This window comes from Chiloscyllium punctatum, chromosome 6, assembly GCF_047496795.1.
Source record: "Chiloscyllium punctatum isolate Juve2018m chromosome 6, sChiPun1.3, whole genome shotgun sequence".
NCBI lineage: Eukaryota > Metazoa > Chordata > Chondrichthyes > Orectolobiformes > Hemiscylliidae > Chiloscyllium > Chiloscyllium punctatum.
Genome location: NC_092744.1, coordinates 27,895,143 through 27,913,357, shown reverse-complemented (window position 1 = coordinate 27,913,357; position 18,215 = coordinate 27,895,143). Strand labels below are relative to the sequence as shown.

At 44.3% G+C, this 18,215-nt stretch overlaps 1 protein-coding gene across 8 annotated transcripts in view; it reads left to right on the top strand.

Annotated features, from left to right (window-relative positions):
• Positions 1-16,201, top strand: part of lpp (LIM domain containing preferred translocation partner in lipoma) — a 389,509-nt gene extending 373,308 nt beyond the window's left edge. For all 8 annotated transcript variants that reach the window (XM_072572197.1, XM_072572192.1, XM_072572195.1 and 5 more), the window contains 2 exons: positions 1,184-1,304; positions 4,542-16,201. In XM_072572197.1, the coding sequence (XP_072428298.1) occupies positions 1,184-1,304; positions 4,542-4,670 (250 nt within the window). In that variant the 3' untranslated portion in view covers positions 4,671-16,201. The remainder of the gene's footprint in view (positions 1-1,183; positions 1,305-4,541) is intronic.
• Positions 16,202-18,215: the final 2,014 nt, after the last annotated feature.

The window sequence follows — 18,215 nt, the reverse complement described above, 5'->3', positions numbered from 1 at the left end:
CCCAAAGGTCCCTTTTAAATATTTCCCCTCTTACCCTAAACCCTCTAGGCCATCTTGTTTTGGACTTCAATGCCCTAGCAAAAAGATCTTGGCTATCCATGCCCCTCATGATTTTATGAACCTTTATAAGGTCACCCCTTGGTCTATTCAGTCTCTCTCTATAGCTCAAACCCTCCAATCCTGGTAACATCCTTGTAAGACTTTTCTGAAACCTTTTAATTTCCAAAAGCAGGGAGACCAGAATTGAACACAGTATTCTAAAAGTTCCTGAAGGAGCTGACTCTCACTGGGATACAGTTCCTGAAGGAGCTAACTCTATCTGGGAGACAGTTCCTGAAAGAGATGACTCTCACTGGGATATAGTTCCTGAAGGAGATGACTCTCACTGGGATACAGTTCCTGAAGGAGATGACTCTCACTGGGAGACAGTTCCTGAAGGAGATGACTCTCACTGGGATATAGTTCCTGAAGGTGCTGAATCTCACTGGGAGACAGTTCCTGAAGGAGATGACTCTCACTGGGATACAGTTACTGAAGGAGCTGACTCTGTCTGGGAGACAGTTCCTGAAGGAGATGACTCTCACTGGGATATAGTTCCTGAAGGAGATGACTCTGTCTGGGAGACAGTTCCTGAAGGAGATGACTCTCACTGGGATATAGTTCCTGAAGGAGATGACTCTCACTGGGATACAGTTCCTGAAGGAGATGACTCTGTCTGGGAGACAGTTCCTGAAGGAGATGACTCTGTCTGGGAGACAGTTCCTGAAGGAGATGACTCTCACTGGGATACAGTTACTAATTTGCTGACCCGTAAGCTTGTTGCTGCACATTGTGCATTTTCATTTAGTTTCTCAGTGATGGTTGTCTAATATTTTAGAGAAGCTCTGCCTGTGACATTAGTATGGTTTCTGCAGCTTTCACTCTCGGTTTAATTTGGAAGGGGAACGTGCCCAGATCTGACTCCAATCCAGCCCATTAGACAGCCAAGCTTTTTAAGGCCATATGCCCAGTAGAGGGTGCTTCTTAAGCAAGGAGCATATGCTTACCAGGGATAGATGGGAGCTTGAATTTGAGGTCACAGTCAGATCAGGCATGATCTTATTGAATGGCAATGTAGACTGAGGGAACTGACTGACCTACTCCTCATCCTTGTTCACTCTGATTCTTGCCTCTGTTTCTGCAGGAAATTTGCCCCAAGGTGCTCTGTCTGCAATGAGGCCATCATGCCAGCTGAAGGCCAGGAGGAGACGGTGCGCATTGTGGCTCTTGACCGTGATTTCCATGTGCACTGCTACCGCTGTGAGGTAAGATCACATCCAATCACTTACCCACGGGGAGTGGTGCTTTGTAATAGGGTCAGTACTGACGGAATGCTGCACTGTCAGAGGGTCAGTACTGAGGGAGTGCTGCACTGTCAGAGGGTCAGTACTGAGGGAGTGCTGCACTGTTCGAGAGTCTGTATTGAGGGAGTTCTGCTCCATCAGAGGGTCAGTACTGAGGGAATGCTGCACTGTTAGAGGATCAGTAGTGAGGGAATGCTGCACCATCAGATGGTCAGTACTGAGGGAGTGCTGCACTGTCAGAGGATCAGTACTGAGGGAGTGCTGCACTGTCAGAGAGTCAGTACTGAGGGAGTGCTGCATTGTCAGATGGGTCAGTACTGAGGGAGTGCTGGTCTATCGGAGGGTCAGTACTGAGGGAGTGCTGCACTGTCGGAGGATCAGTACTGAGGGAGTGCTGCACTGTCAGAGAGTCAGTACTGAGGGAGTGCTGCATTGTCAGATGGGTCAGTACTGAGGGAGTGCTGGTCTATCAGAGGGTCAGTACTGAGGGAGTGCTGCACTGTCGGAGGATCAGTACTGAGGGAGTGCTGCACTGTCAGAGAGTCAGTACTGAGAGAGTGCTGCACTGTCAGAGGATCAGTACTGAGGGAGTGCTGCACTGTCAGAGAGTCAGTACTGAGAGAGTGCTGCACTGTCAGAGGATCAGTACTGAGGGAGTGCTGCACTGTCAGAGAGTCAGTACTGAGAGAGTGCTGCACTGTCAGAGGGTCAGTACCGAGGGAGTGCTGCACTGTCAGAGAGTCAGTACTGAGAGAGTGCTGCACTGTCAGAGGGTCAGTACCGAGGGAGTACTGCACTGTCAGAGAGTCCGTACTGAGAAAGTGCTGCACTGTCAGAGGATCGGTACTGAGGGAGTGCTGCACTGTCAGAGAGTCCGTACTGAGAGAGTGCTGCATTGTCGGATGGGTCAGTACCGAGGGAGTGCTGCACTGTCAGACAGTCTGGACTGAGGGAGTGCTACACTGTCAGAGAGTCAGGATTGGGGGAGTGTTGCACAAATGGTATTGGATGAGAATTTTAATATCAAGATTTTGTTTGACCAGGAGCATGTGTAAATCAGTGAGAATGGTAGGTGATAGGGTAAGGAGTGTTCCAACACCAGCTGCACGGTTTGGATGAACAGAAGTTTACGGAGGATAAGATAAAGAAAACCAACCAGTAGTGCACTGGATTGGATGGGTCTGGGGGAAAGGAAGGCATGAAAAAGAGGAAACGTGAGACAATGTGTGGAAGTGGAAATAATCAGCCTTTGTGATTTACAATCAGATTTAAGTCTTGCGGCTGGAGGTTGCAAATATTCATAGTCACTTTCGGTCAGGGAATGGAAGAAATCAGAAGGCTTCGGAGTACAGGGGGAGAGCGAAAGTAGTTTTTTGAGAGACCAGGATACCAAAGCTTTAACTGAGGGTGTAGTTGAACAAATCAGTACCTATAGAAATATCCCGTTGAATGGTTTTTTACATCAGTGACTGCATGTCAAAAGAACATCAAGTTTTAAAACAGCTTGGGATTTTCTGAGAGATATGAAAATGCAAGGTATTTTTCTTATTTTAATTATATATTGCAAATTGGAATCTGAGGAAAGCATACATCCCTTCAGAAATATTGCCGTATACAGTCTAAACCTGGCTAGTCTGTAAGTGAAACCCAATTACCTGCCTTTACTCCATATACTTCATACTCAATAGAAAAAAAACAAAATATCTCAATATTGAGAAAATCCAAAAACCTCAGTTGATTGGAGGAGACAGTTTCAGGTTTCCACAAACCTTCCTGTGAAAAAGTGCATTTTGGGGCTGGGATGGTCTAGTGGTATTATCGCTGGACTATTAATCCAGAGACTCGGGTAATGTTCTGGGGACCGAAGTTCGAATCCTGTCATGGCAGATGGTGGAATTTGAATTCATGAAAACAAAATCTGAAATTCAGATGCTAATGATGACCATGAATCCATTATCATTGTTGGAAAAACCCATCTGGTTCACTAATGCTCTTTAGGGAAGGAAGTCTGCCATCCTTACCTGGTCAGGTCTATATGCGACTCCAGATCCTCAGGCTCTTACCTGCCCTCTGGGCAATTAGGAATAGGTAATAATAGCTGACCTAACCAGCAACATCTTCATCCCATAAGTGAATTTTAAAAATACTTGCTCTAATTTTAAGATTAAAGTTAACCTTATCTATCTGTATCATCAATTCATTTAATTATGTGAGTGTAGAACCCTGTGGAATTTGCTTTGCTTTACATGGTAGGAATCCTAATCAGTCACCCTGGTTCTCATGTTCCAAACCCTGTTATCCCAGTGCACCTTGCAGTGCAGCAGGATCTACACTTCATCGGGTGGCACAGTGACTCAGTGGTTAGCACTGCTGCCTCACAGCCACCAGGGTCCCAGGTTCGATTCCAGCTTGGGTGACCGTCTGTGTGGAGTTTGCGTATTCTCCCTGTGTCTGTGTGGGTTTCCTCTGGGTACTCCGGTTTCTTCCCTCAATCCAAAAATGTGCAGGTCAGGTGAATTGGCCATGCTAAATTGCCCATAGTGTTAGTTGCATTAGTTAGAGTGAAATGGGTCTGGGTGGGTTACTCTTTAGAGGGTTGATGTAGACTGGTTGAGGGCGAAGGGCCTGTTTCCACACCATAGGGAATCTAATCTTGCTGTGCCCAAGGCTCAAAGAGAAACTTTGTCCTAAACCAGATTGGTATGTGAACAACCACCTCCATGCTCACACTGATCCCACCTTCATCAATTAGATGGGTCACTTTTTTAAAACATTCACATCCGTGATGTAAGTTTTGTTGGCTCGGCCAGAATTTATTACCCATCCCTAGTTGCCCTTGAGAAGGTGGTGGTGAATTGCTGCAGTCCATATGCTGGAGGTGGACCCGCAATGCCATTCGGAAGGGCATTCCAGAATACTAACCCAATAACACTGAAGGAAAAGTAAACAATATTCCCCAGTCAGGATGTCAGGTTGTTTGGAGGGGAATTTGCAGATAGTGGTGTTCCTAAGTATCTGTACCTTTTGTCCTTCAAGATGGAAGTGGGCATGGGTTTGAAAAGTGCTACCTAAGGAGCTCTATGTGCTGCTAATATCCTGCTTCCCTCCCTCTTTCTTCCATTGGTCAACGTATTGTGAAGATGACATTGATTCCCCTCCCTTTTTCTGACCTCGCAGACCATTTTGATTTTATTCCAGGATTGCAATATTCTCTTGTCGGATGGAGACAATCAAGGATGTTACCCCCTGGATGGACACATCTACTGCAAGAATTGCAATGCCACACGTATCCAGGCACTGACGGCCAAGGCGACCACTGACCTCTGATGACCCCACACGACTTGCTGACCCGTACTGCCCAGCAGATGCAGCCCATCAGCCTGTGGGGACTTGAGTTTCCCACTGAGTTTCCACAAGTCAGAAGCTCCCTCCTAACATTCGGGCAGTTGCGGAGTACAGCACCTCTTCGGCTGACCCTCCACTTTCCTGCTCACCGCCTACAATCTTACTTCTACCAATCATAGTGCTGCCTTGACCTATCTGACACTGACAGAGCTTCTGCCTCATTCTGACTGCTTGTAAGTTCTCGCTGTTCTGGGGAGGTTCAAGGGGATTTAATTTCCTGCATGGCTCGAGCTTACTAGTTAATCTGTGGAAATTTATTCCTACAAGTCTGGATGAACTGTCTCCAAGAACTAACTCCCCACAAATTGCTTGCTATTATCAGTCCTCAGTACAATCATTTTGAACATGTTGAAATATAGCAAATTGCACATTCATGTCAGTCTGTTAACCAGGGCTTTGAAAATAGCCCAGCCAGAACATCGTGACTGGACTCACAATTCAGTCCTAGAGCCCATCTCTCAATTTATAGTTTTTACAGTATTTGCTCTCCATGTCACTCTGTTTTTCTCTCTGTGACTATCTCATGTGTTCTCTCCACCAATCTCTCTCTCTCTCTGTCTGCCTTACTGACTCTCTTTCTCCCTCTCTCTCTCTGTCTTTCTTATATTTTCTCAGGTTATGAAGCGGATTGTGTCTGACTGCTATTTGGGAACTTGTTCGTGAAATGGGAGGGAACCTCCCATGGATTTTTTAACTCTATTTCTGGGATTTCCCTCAATTATCTGGTATGCAAGGTCATAGAATCCCTCTTGTGTTGGTGGTTCACACAGTGGGATAACATTGTAGTCAAATTCCTGGGTGATGATTACCTTCCCAGCTGGAATTCCGAACTCCAAGTCGGATGAACAATGGGTGACGAACATTTTCTTCCATTCTTTCCCCTCTTTTCTCAGGGAGTAAATTTGGGCCTCAGGACTGAATGCTGATTTCCCCGGGCATGGTAACACAAACCCTTCATGCTCCAATATCGACTTTCCTAAAATAGCCGAGGGGGGGCTCAGTTTCCTCCTTTTGTTAATGCTACATCTGAGAATCATAGAGTCATACAGCACGATCAAGGTAACCATACTCAATGATGCTCAAGGAGATTCAAATAATGCCATATATTACAAAATGTGAGATTTAGAGAGAATTTATGAAATGGTATGAATTTTATGTATGTTTTGGAGAAAATAGATAGCCAGTGAGGGAACCCTGCAGGTGAATCTGACCTCCAGGTTTACAGGTTTCACCTGTGTCAATCTTCAGTTATTAGAGCCACTGGCTGTGGCAGTAAATCCAAGGTGAAATAAAGAGGGGGGAAATGTAATCAAGATTCCTGCTCCTGAACTCTGTTGAATGCATTATGTTCTGATGTGGATCTGACAGTCCAGGTATGTGGATCAGGCTGGAATCTCATGCCATCCGTTGGGCACTCACTATATTGCCAGAGGTTCTGGAGGATGGCTTGTGCTCAGCAGAGAGATGAACGCTTATTATGTTGCATCCTAAATGGAAGAGTGTGCCTTTTGTCCTGTACCCCAACAGGAACAGGGTGCCTGTATTACTGTACCCCTAGCAGGAACAGGATGCCTGTATTATTGTACCACCACATGAACAGGGTGTCTGTATTACTGTACCCCTACAAGAACAAGGTGCCTGTAACTATACCCCTACAGGAACAGGATGTTTGTATTAGTGTACCCCTACAGGATCAGGGTGTCTGTATTACTGTACCCCAACAGGAACAAGGTTCCTGTATTGTTGTACCCTGACAGGGGTCACTCCTGCTCACGATGAGAAAGACCAGGGGTCAGAAAGCATCAGTGTAGGATTGTGTTGAATGTATGGATGTGATTTGATCAGGATACTGGTCTCATCCATAGAACAGATTCCAACTGTGTACAATACAGTCACCCCCAGGGTGGCTTTAGTGAATGGAGTCTCTTCAACCAGCCAGTTCAGTGCTCAGAATGGCCATGGTTCTGGTTCAACCCATACCAGCCCTGAGGATTGAAACCGTTACGAGTCTCTCAGTGCGCACTTTATACTGGTGAAACAATTTGGAGTTGATGATGATATTTAAGGGGAAGAGTGAGTCTGGCCAAAGAGTAATTGATTGACTGTATGGCGGCAATGGTTTGTGTCACTTGTGCTGTGATCGCAAGTTATTCCTTCAACGGAGTCCAAAGATAAAGGTCCCTTCATTTAACTGGCGCCAGAGGAGCTGAGGTTTGTTATGGCGAATGTAATGCCTTCCATTTCAGGGACTCAGTTGGAGAGAGATTTCATTTTCAAGCATACTCTGAGAATTGGAAAGCTTAAGTGAAAGAAACATTGTAATTCAGTGCCACACACAGAATGTTTTCATATCTTGTTGCAAAGTCCCCCATGGTGAGAAATCCACAGCCAAAAGCATTGCGGCTGTTTCTGTGTTTGAAGTAAATTCTTGTCAGAACCTTTGTGATCCTAAAGGACTTTATGTCAACAGAAAGGATCGCAGTTACTTCTGAAGCACGTGTTCATTTCTTTTGATGTGATATTAATGATCATCCCACCTTTCTGAAAGCTTACAGTTTGTGAACTAGTGGAGCAGATCTTTGAGCAGTTTGACAGAGATTATGAGCATCATTCCCATTTTGGAAAGGACAAGATAACATACTGAGAGTTGTTGATGGACACAAAAAGCAGCTGAACAAAAATGGTACAAGAATTCCCACTTTGAATTTATACAGGAAGAAATAATGTTTACTTCTGGCACTCTATAAATGCAAAATTGTGTTTTATTTAGCTCCATGAATCTGTTTTGGAAAAAAGAATAAATAAACTGACTTGCTAAATGTCCAACTCCAAACATAGAGCAGAGACCAACATTTCCTGCACCAATGTAAGATCCAATTTTGCCACGAATTCCATGGAAAAGGAAGCTAGATTTCCTACATGGGAAACATGCATAATCTGACAATAGTTACCGTGATGAGGCCGTTCTGAGATGTAACAACTCCCGCGAACTTCAACTTTTCCCGAAAACTCTATCATTTCAACAGTACTGCATTGAGATTGAGAACAACAGGATAGGAATTGAATTGTATGAACGCAGTTCCAGTTTAGCACTGTGTGGGGGTGGTTGGCATTGAGAGATTGAGGAAATTGAGCTTTACTTGTCATTTAGAAGACTCAAAGGAGATCTCATTGACTGGTGAACCATTTTGAGAGGGTGTGACAAAGTAGATGCGAGAGTCTTTGACTGGTTGACTTAATTTCAGGGTAAGGAGTTGATCATTTACATTTGAGACAAAGTAAAAGCTCTTCCCTGAATCTTGCAGTTGTGAATCTTGCAGTTCTTTAACCAAGTGGACTGTAGATGTTCAGTCACTGAGTATTTTCAAGGTTAATTGCTGACTGCATGACCAACAGTGGTGACATGATTAAACTTAGGGATGCTCAAGAGGCCAGAATTAGAGGGATGTGGAGATCCGGGAGAAATAAAGGGATTGAGGAGATTACACTGATCGGAATGAGGCCACAAGGGCCGGAATGAAATGGTTGGAGCTTCTTCACTAGGAACGTCCTTCCCATTGGCATCCTATACAAACAAGACCTTCTAAAGAAGAAAGCGAGGGCTGCAGATGCTGGAGATCAGAGTCAAGAGTGTGGCGCTGGAAAAGCACAGCCGGTCAGGCACAGACGTTTCAGGCATAAGCCCGAAGGCAGGAGTTCATTCCTGATGAAGGGCTTATGCTAGAAATGTTGATTTCCCTTCTCCTTGAATGCTGCCTGAGCTGCTGTGCTTTTCCAGGACCCTGTAAATGGCCTGAATGATTGGGTAAAGAAGCCTCTGACAGATAATGGCATAATTTATTGACCCTCCACTGGCTAGTGTAAGGGCTGGGGTCCAGTAAAATAAAGGACATGACCAGGCTGCATGCCTGCTGGCTATCTGGCCCCATGTTACTGACAGGGGTGAGATGAAGTCTGCTTGCCTTCAGCTCTGTGGAGCCTGTTTGATTAGTGTCGCATTGACTGGCCACTCGAACTCATTCCAGCTCCTTTGCAATAATACATGTGACCACGGGAAGCAGCCAACATAGCACATTTTACCACAACGGCCGTGCCCCCATTGGTGAAGAGTGCATTCCCTGTGTCCAAGGATGGAACCATTACCAAAATAGTAACTATCCACTTGCGCCTCAACCTCCTGACCTCCTCTAAATCATAACACCTCCCCCCCCCCCACCCCCGTCTACTCCCTTTTGGAATCTTGCTTACCTCCCTGAATAAAGTCTCTGGACGAACTTTAAAGTCTACAAGCACTGTCCTTCCTCCAGAGAGTCTGCCTGCAGTCTCAGTACTAGCTGGTGCTTGCATGTGGCACTGCTGGGTTACCCAGCTACCAGCCAGTCGAACTGCAGGGGGTCCTGTCTCTGAGGGGCAGAGTTCCTCTTTCACTCCAGTGTCCCCCCCACCAAGTATCATTGCCCCAGGATGCCTGGATTTAAAGGCAGAATGGTCCAAATGTAACATTCACCCCACAAGTAAAGCTCCCCCTTGGTGTCACCAGACCCAGATTCCAACAGATACCAAGTTCCAAAATCAAAACAGAAAGTTCTGGAAAAACTCAGTCTGGTTCTTTCGGGTTTTTTTTTGCAGCACTTTCCTGTTTTTATTTCAGGTTTCCAGCAACCGTGATATTTTGCTCTTCGTCAGGTTTGGAGCCTGGTTCATGCTGTTTCGGGACAAGGTGGTATTAGAGGGTGTCGTCATAATCCCGTTTATAGTCACCCCGTGACTCATCAATGTAATCATCACAACCCACATAACACTCCACCCTCTCATGGACTCTACCCACCCATTTATTCTCCGGCCACTGACCCTGGCCAATCTCATCCATTGTGGATTCTAATGCTGCATTCCCTCTCAAAATAACCCTGAATTGAGAGATTGTCAAGGAGAGTGGTTGATACATCTCGCCACTGTCCCACCAGGCAGCAGTCCCGTGCATTCACCAATGGTTACAATGAGTGTTACACAGTGCTTGCACCTACAGGAAACAGTGAGGGGATTGAAGATTCTGTCCTCATTGACTTGCCTGCCTTCCCCTGGTCTCTGTGCTTCCATTTATAATGGAGAAAGTGAAATGAAAGATTTATAGAGACTTGGGAGTTAAGATCCATGATTTTGCTTCTGAAATGAGTCATTTTTAGATTTAATGTGCAGTTGAAACCAGAGCATATTTGAACAAACTGACACTGAATATCTTTAATTTTTGAAGATTAACTGCGCTCTGTTCTGCTGCCTGTCAGACTGTGCAAGATCTCCTCCTTCTACAAAAGTAACATGTACGAGGGTGGTTTGGAGAGCAGAACAGATGTTCAGCTAAATTTGATAATTCCCACTTATAAACTTTGCTGTATGTTAATCTGAGGATCGTACATTTAACATGCAAACTCCTTTTTAATGTTTTCCAGTCAGATCTGATGATGCAAATTGCATAAACGTTGTGTGAGCGTCTGACCTGATGTGGCTGTTGCTTCACAATAATGAAGTGATCATGTCTATTGATCCTGTTATTCTTTCAGCTAAAGCTACGTATGCTCCCTTGACACTATTTAACTGAGTAGCCAGATCAGGTGCAGATTGTGCGTCAATGTATTCTGGGTAAATTAGATTTCAGAGTTTGCACAAAATAACCCTGTTTAACTGTTTTTAACAGAACAGAGGCACCTACAGCCTCTGCTCCACTTCACCTCAGCCAAAATTCTACCTGAAATTATATTTGGCAATACAGCTGATTGCAGGTACGATCAACACATCCCAGATATTGGATTAGTGGTGCTGGAAGAGCACAGCAGTTCAGGCAGCACCACTAATCCAGTATTTGGTTTTCAGCATCTGCAGTTATTGTTTTTACCTACATCCCAGATATTGAACACATTCCTGTCTATACAGCACAATCCTAGGTATTCCACACATTCCTGAATATTGAACTCATTCCCAGAGAGGTAACACATTCCTGGACTTGCAACCCATTCACAGGTATACAACACATTCCTGCTTAAACAACACATCACCAGATACGCAACTCATTCCCAGATATCCAACTCATTCCAGGGAAACAACTTTACTGGAGAACCTGAGGTGAATCACTCCCAAAGTTGTACCTTATTCGTGTCAGGTTTAGAGGTTCAGAAGCAGAATCAGAAGGGACTTTTCATATGGCGGCTGGGATAATGTTTACATGCTCATGACTCTGCGCCTGCAATAGATATGGATTCTGAGATTGAAAGGTTTATGTGTCTGAAATGGGACAATGGTGGGTATATTGAGTTTGGTCATAGATCAGCCGTGATCTTAGTAGAGTACGTTTGAGGGGCTGAATGACCTCTTTCTGTTCCTATGTTCCCAGTAGGAAGGAAGCTATGAAGGGGGAGGGAGAGACCGTGGTTATCAGATCCCTCGGAGTATCAGCCTTTTATCAGGAACATCATAGCCTTACAGGTGTACAACTATCACCATTCTGTGGAGTACTACTCGCCTTTTAATAGCACCTATTTCCACATTTAGAGCAGCTAATTTTTCACCCAGAAGTGGTTTCCGTGGTTTCCCGTGACTGAGGGTTGTTCTGGTTCATCAACTTGCCTTCACTGACATTTGATTAATTTTAAAAAGCTTTCAGTCCCTCAGGCAGATTAACTCAGGGACCATTACCCAATCTAGTTATATTCTATTAATACAGCTTCCAGAAAGGCAGAAGAATTCCCTCATTCTGCCTTCCTCCCCTCCAGCTGTCCCCCTCTCACCTCACCCTTCTTTCCCCCTTCCCTCCTTACCCTGATTCCACCTCCCTACCTTTCCTTCTTCCTCACACTCACTTTCTTTCTACTTAGTCTCCCCTCCCTACCCTCACCCTCCCTACCCTCATCCTCCCCCTTCCTACCCTCACCCTCCCTACCCTCACCCTCCCTACCCTCATCCTCCCCCTTCCTACCCTCACCCTCCCTACCCTCACCCTCCCTACCCTCATCCTCCCCTCCCTACCCTCACCCTCCCCTACCCTCATCGTCCCCCTCCCTACTCTCCCCCTCCCCCTCCCTACTCTCACCCTCCTCCTTACACTCACCTTCTCCCTACTATCACCGTCTCCCTCTCTATGCACACTCTCTCCCTCCCTGCCCTCATCCTCCCCTTCTTACTCTCACTGTCCTCCTCCTTACACTCACCCTCCCCCTACCCTCACCTTCTCCCTCTCTCTATGCACCCTCTCCCTCCCTACCTTCACCTTCCCCTCCCTCCCTACCTTCACCTCCCCCTCCTCCTCTCCCTCTCCCTCCTTACCCTTGCCTTCTCCTCCCTACCCTCACCCTTCCCCTCCCTCCTCACACTCACCCACCTCCTTACACTTGTGCCTCTCCCTACCCTCACCTTCGTCCTCACCTGCCTCGTCCTATTCCTTGCCCTCAGCCTCTCATTCTCTCTCCTCAGTTCTCCCTCTGTGGCCCAATATTGAGCTCTGTGTGATGTTGCTGTCTTGTGAGATGCAACAACATTGTTATTTATATAACACATTAATGGTACAAAGGACATTTTCCGAGTGATTAATCAAGCAAGATTCGGCATTTTGCTACATTAGTTCAGGTGACCGGGTTAGGTTTTAAGGAGAAGTGAAGGAGGACAGTATGGGAGGAGGGCAGAGAGGATGAAGGTGGGTACTTCAGGATTCAGCACTCAAGCAGCTAAAGGGGTGGACACCAATGAAAACTGGGATTGTACGAGAAACTGGAATTGGACAAGGACAGAGATCTGTGTGGACAGGTCTGTCACTGTATAACACTGGAGTCCAGTACTGGTGGGGACAAGTCTGTGACTGTATAGTACTGGGGTACAGTACAGATGGGGACAGGTCTGTCCGTGTATGACACTGGGGTACAGTACTGGTGAGGGCAGGTCTCTTATTGTACACCATAAGTTAAAGTTGCCACAGTCCCAAAGGAAACTATAGGGTTTCTCTCTCGTTTGAGTGAGACGCGATTTAACCTGAGGGTCGCCACACCTCAGGCATGGGAATAAAGGGGTATTTGAGAAGCAAGGGCCTTCATGATGACCTCAACCAGTTGGGGGAATTGAACCCACATTATTGGCATCAATCTGCATCACAAACTTGCTATTCCAGCCAACTCACCCCTGAGTGTAAGACACAGGTAAAGGGTCTGTCATTGTTTAACAGAGGGATACAGTCCTGGTGGAGACAGAATTTTATGGGAAGGGACTGTACAGTCTATGTATCTGATGGAGGAGGCAGGACACTGACCCTAACTTATCAGTGTATCTGCAATAGATCCCAATGTCCATATTGTGACTGAATTCACTTTCACGATTCTCTGGCTTATTTTTAATCTTGTGTTCAAACTTGACTCTTTCAGAGTTTACTTGTTGCTGTTTTCTATCTCTTTCAATGCTCTGTGTAATTAATTTTGAGATATTTGAATTCTATGCAATGAACTGAGAGCTGCTTGCTGCTACAATCATTTATATAATGCTGGTTGTTTTGTAGAGTCTATATCAGAGGCTTTATGTAATCTTTGTTATTCCTTCAAGCTGAACTGAACCTGCCCTTGTCAAGATGGCTTTATGTCGCCACCTGGTGGGTTTTCAGGGGCAGTGCCCTCAATATTTTTGATAAATTGGAACCAATTTTTAACGTTGTGTTTTCAGAAACTATGCAAACACAGACAATGATTCCAACCAAAGTAGAAATATCTGGGATTCTGTAACTGAGAATTCCTAGGAAACTGAGAGTTACACCACTTTAACCAACTATTAATTTTAAAATACTTTATAAACAAGCACTATTATTATGCAAATGTATTTTATATTCAGCTGTTAAAGCCTGAACCTGGCCAAGACAAAATTATGCACAAAGCGTCTTTATGGAGTCAGCTCCTGATCAGTTACTATCTGAAATATATCAAGAAGTTTTGAATTGCCTATTACTGTTGCCCTTGCTCTTCCTACACTAATACAGCAGCAAATTTCATAACAGGGCACAGTACAATTACAGGACTGACTATAGCTACAGGTAATTTATATATTTTCTTACTATCACTGTAAAACAAATCCTTTATCAATTGAGGTTCCTCTGTTTAAACAGCAAAACAGCATTTAATCTGCTATTAGCATAAATGGCAGGAGCAAAAAAAACCCAAGCTCTGAGCTGGTGCCAGACAAATAACTGCTGTCCAGTTTGATAAGCTATAAACAAATTACTGATTATATGCCTTAAATTAAATTGGATGTCATTTTGTTTTAAACCAGTTATACATACTATCTGTAACTCATTCTTACACCAGCACATTTTTGATGCCGTATCTGGTGTATTCATCATTATTTTCCTTTTCTCTTTGAAACAGAATCTGTCCTTGCCCCAGTTGATCTCAGCCCCTGCCCAGTTTGGTGGGTTCATACAGAATAGGGTAGGAATTCTTGGGCCACAAAGGGCAAAGAACGAGCATGATATATCCCCAGTCACAGTCCAGTAATCTATAATGGTTCAAGGGCAGTCGTTAGACAAGAACAACATTGTTATAAGTCAAACTCAATCTCTGTGGAACCAGTATTCCAGTTGGAGTCAGCTCCTTCATGAGCTGCAATCCAGTGAGAGTCAGTACCTTTGGAAACTGTATCCCAGATAGAGTCAGCACCTTCTGGAACTGTATCCCAGATACAGTCAGCTCCTTCGGAAACTGTATCCCAGATAGAGTCAGCAACTGGAGGAACTGTATCCCAGTGAGAGTCAGCACCTACTGGAACTATATCCCAGATAGAGTTAGCTCCTTCAGGAGCTGTATCCCAGTAAGAGTCAGCACCTTCAGGAACTGTATCCAAGATAGAGCCAGCTCCTTTTGGAACTGTATCCCAGTCAGTGTCAGCTCCTTCAGGAACTGTGTCCCAATGAAAGTCAGCTTCTCCAGGAACTGTATCCCAGTGGGAGTTTGAACGTTGGCTACTGTGTTGTGGCCTCGATAATTAAAGAGTTTCATGAGGCATGGCACCAGCTTTAGCTTAGGTTTTTCTTGTTGCAAGGCTTGAACATTATGCAGTCCAAAATGTCTAGAAATTGTCGTTGTTCTAACTCTTTTGTAATTGGGTCATTTGAGACAATTCTGTTCATTTCCCTGTGTTCTAGTACAATGAATGGAAAGAAGACATGAGTCATTCACATTCTCATTTCTGATGAGCAAGTAGCCAGTGGTTACTCCTGGTAAAATGTTGTAGCATTTAAGGATGAGTATGAATCTTGTAGAACTTTTAACTGAGAGGGTTTTAATCCTACCAACCAGATTGCATCAATAAGAATGTTTTGTAATTTAGCTCTGAGATATTCTCCAAACGATTTTACCATCTGAAATTCTACAGTCCAGAGAGATTTGCACTGTGCTATAATTTATTTTCTGTTGTACATAATAAATAATGGAGTTGGCTTAATTGAATTCTATCCAACTCAATACGGAACAAACAAACCCAACCAACTCAATCTGATTCAACTCAACTCAAGTCACACTAATCCATTCTAATTCAGCTGAAACTGTTCCAAGTGACCCAAACCAAGCCTATCCCACCTAACTGTACTCAAACCAACCCAGCTCTAAACTCATCCAATCCAACCCAACACAACTGAAACAAGTCAACCCAACTAAGCTCAAATTAGCTCATTCTAACTAAACACAAGTCAAACTGCCCAGATCAACTCCAACCAATCTAACCCAACTCAACGTCAACTCAACACAACTCTGACCGGGAGAAAGTGAGGACTACAGATGCTGGAGATCAGAGTTGAGAGTGTAGTGCTGGAAAAACACAACAGGTCAGGCAGCATCCGAGGAGCAGGAGAATCAACGTTTTGCTGTCTGACCTGCTGTGCTTTTCCAACACCACACTCTCGACTCCCAACTCTAACCAAGCCAACATAGTACAATATAAAATTACCCAACCAACCTAGCTCTCACCAGGCCAACCAGCTCAATCCAAACAAACCCTTCCCAATTCCAAGTAGCTCAGTCAACTCTAACCAGTAATGACCCATCTCAAGTAAATCCAGCCAATCTCAATCCAGATTAGGGCCAGATGAATCAACTCAACCCAACTCATTTCAATCCAGTTCAACTCAACCTAAATCCACTAAGACAAGAGCAAATTGCTGGAGAAACTCAGCAGGTCTGGCAGCATCTGTGGAGGAAGATATAGAGTTAACCTTATGAGTCCAATATGGAAGTTCTGAAGAAGAATCATACTGGATTCAAACTGTTAAATCTGCTTCACTCTCCCCAGATGCTGACTTTCTCCAACACTTGCTGTTTTTATTTCGGATTTCCAGTACCCGTAAAAATTTGCTTTTATTTGTGTGTCCAACTCAACTGAGTTCAGTTAAATACTGGATTAGTGGTGCTGGAAGAGCACAGCAGTTCAGGCAGCATCCAATGAGCAGCGAAATCAACGTTTCGGGCAAAAGCCCTTCATCCTGATGAAGGGCTTTTGCCCGAAACGTTGATTTCGCTGCTCGTTGGATGCTGCCTGAACTGCTGTGCTCTTCCAGCACCACTAATCCAGTATTTGATTTTCAGCATCTGCAGTCATTGTTTTTACCTTGTTGAGTTCAGTTAAACCCAGTTTAACTTAATGCAGATCAACTCTGATACGAAGGCAGCAGAGGAAGGAGCTTCAGTCTAAAAAGGCTCGCTTGATACAGATAATGCTGGAGAAACTCAGCAGGTCTGGCAGCATCTGCAGAGAGAGAAAAACAGTTAGCATTTCGAATCTGGTATGACTCTGCTGCAGACATACAGTCTTCTCCATTAACTCTGTTTCTCTCTCCACAGATGCTGTCAGACTGGCTGAGTTTCTCCAGCATTCTCTGTGTTTGTTTCAGATTTCCAGCTTCTGTAATATTTTGCTTTTATTTGAGTTTCAGTCTCAGTTACTTGCCATTTTAGCCACGAGCAGGGCTAAGGGCCAAGCCATTCAAAACTAAGATGAGAGGAGCTGGGAATTGAAAGAGCAGAGGGCAGTTTTGACAGGTTGGACTGCATAAACCTATTTAGAATGAATATCAAGCATGTATAAAACATTCACAATCAATCACTTCTGCTTTGCTAATCACCAGTGATTATCTTAATTATTAATTGTTGAATTTTCACCTGCAATGTTTCATTTTGTTTAAAGGGGAGAGCGGAGAATCATTTGTAAACATGCCCTCCCTGTCTCTATGAGATTTGTACACTGCCTATTAGCACCATTATCAATAAAAGTCTCACATACAATCAGAATATTTGTACTGTTTGTTTTATTCTCAATTAGCTTACACATAAAATTTTTAAAAAGTACAATTTTTTGGTCCTTGTATTCACGTTTCTGCTTCAGTATTGGAAGAGCTGTCCTTGACTCTACATATTTAGCTGTTGTTTCATAAGTGGCATGCGAGAGACTTACCTCAGGACTAGTGCCATAAGTATCAGACTGAGTTTCTGATAAAAGACTATATCACATTTACATACAGAGTGCCACAATTTATTGCATCTTCATTGCTGCACTACACTGTCATCATTATCAAACAGGGACCCACAAGCACTTTCTTCTCTCTGCTTGGAATGCTTTCCTGAAGAAATGAATTCCAGCAACATATGTCAACATTAAAAGCCATGTTACGGTAAGATCCGCATATGGTCCAGTCGTATCCCACTGCCAGGATCACACTATGCGAGAGAGATAATGGCAAAGTCACTGGTCGGTTAATCCAGAGGCCCATGGTAATGCTTTGAGGATATGGGGTCATGGCAGATGGTGAAATTTATTGGAACAAACTAGCCTTTGGAGTGTTGGTTGAGAAACTCAGTATTTGAGGTAAAAAAGCCGTCTGTTTCACTAATGTCTGACACTGACTGATGCTTTGTATTATTTTAGTGTGACCTCCTTACTTTTATTCTCCACTTGCTTTGAATTCATGGCCAATATTCCATTTATTCCTGCTGAACTTGAATGCTAGCGTTTTGTGATCTGTGTGTACCCACAGCTATATGTGAGAGTGATTGTGCTCAATCTGAGAACCTATCTGTGACATAGTCTGAGTCTGTGTCTGAGAGTCTACCTGTGATGGTTTCTCAATGTCTGACTGATATTTGCCCTGTGGCTGTATTTGGATCTATTGCCTGAGGGTCATCTTGTGACTGTACCAGAATATGGCTAGGAGTCTAACTATGACTGTTTCTGTGTATCTTTGAGTCTACCTGTGACTGTATCTGGGTGTATGCCTGAGAGTCCACCTGTGACTGTATCTGGGTGTATGCCTGAGAGTCCACCTGTGACTGTATCTGAGCATTTCCAAAAATTTAACCAATACTATGTCTCAGTGTGAGTCTTGGAGTCTACTTGGGACTATATAGGGTGTGTCTCTGAGATTCCACTTGTGCCTCTGTGTGTGTGTCTACAAGTTCACCT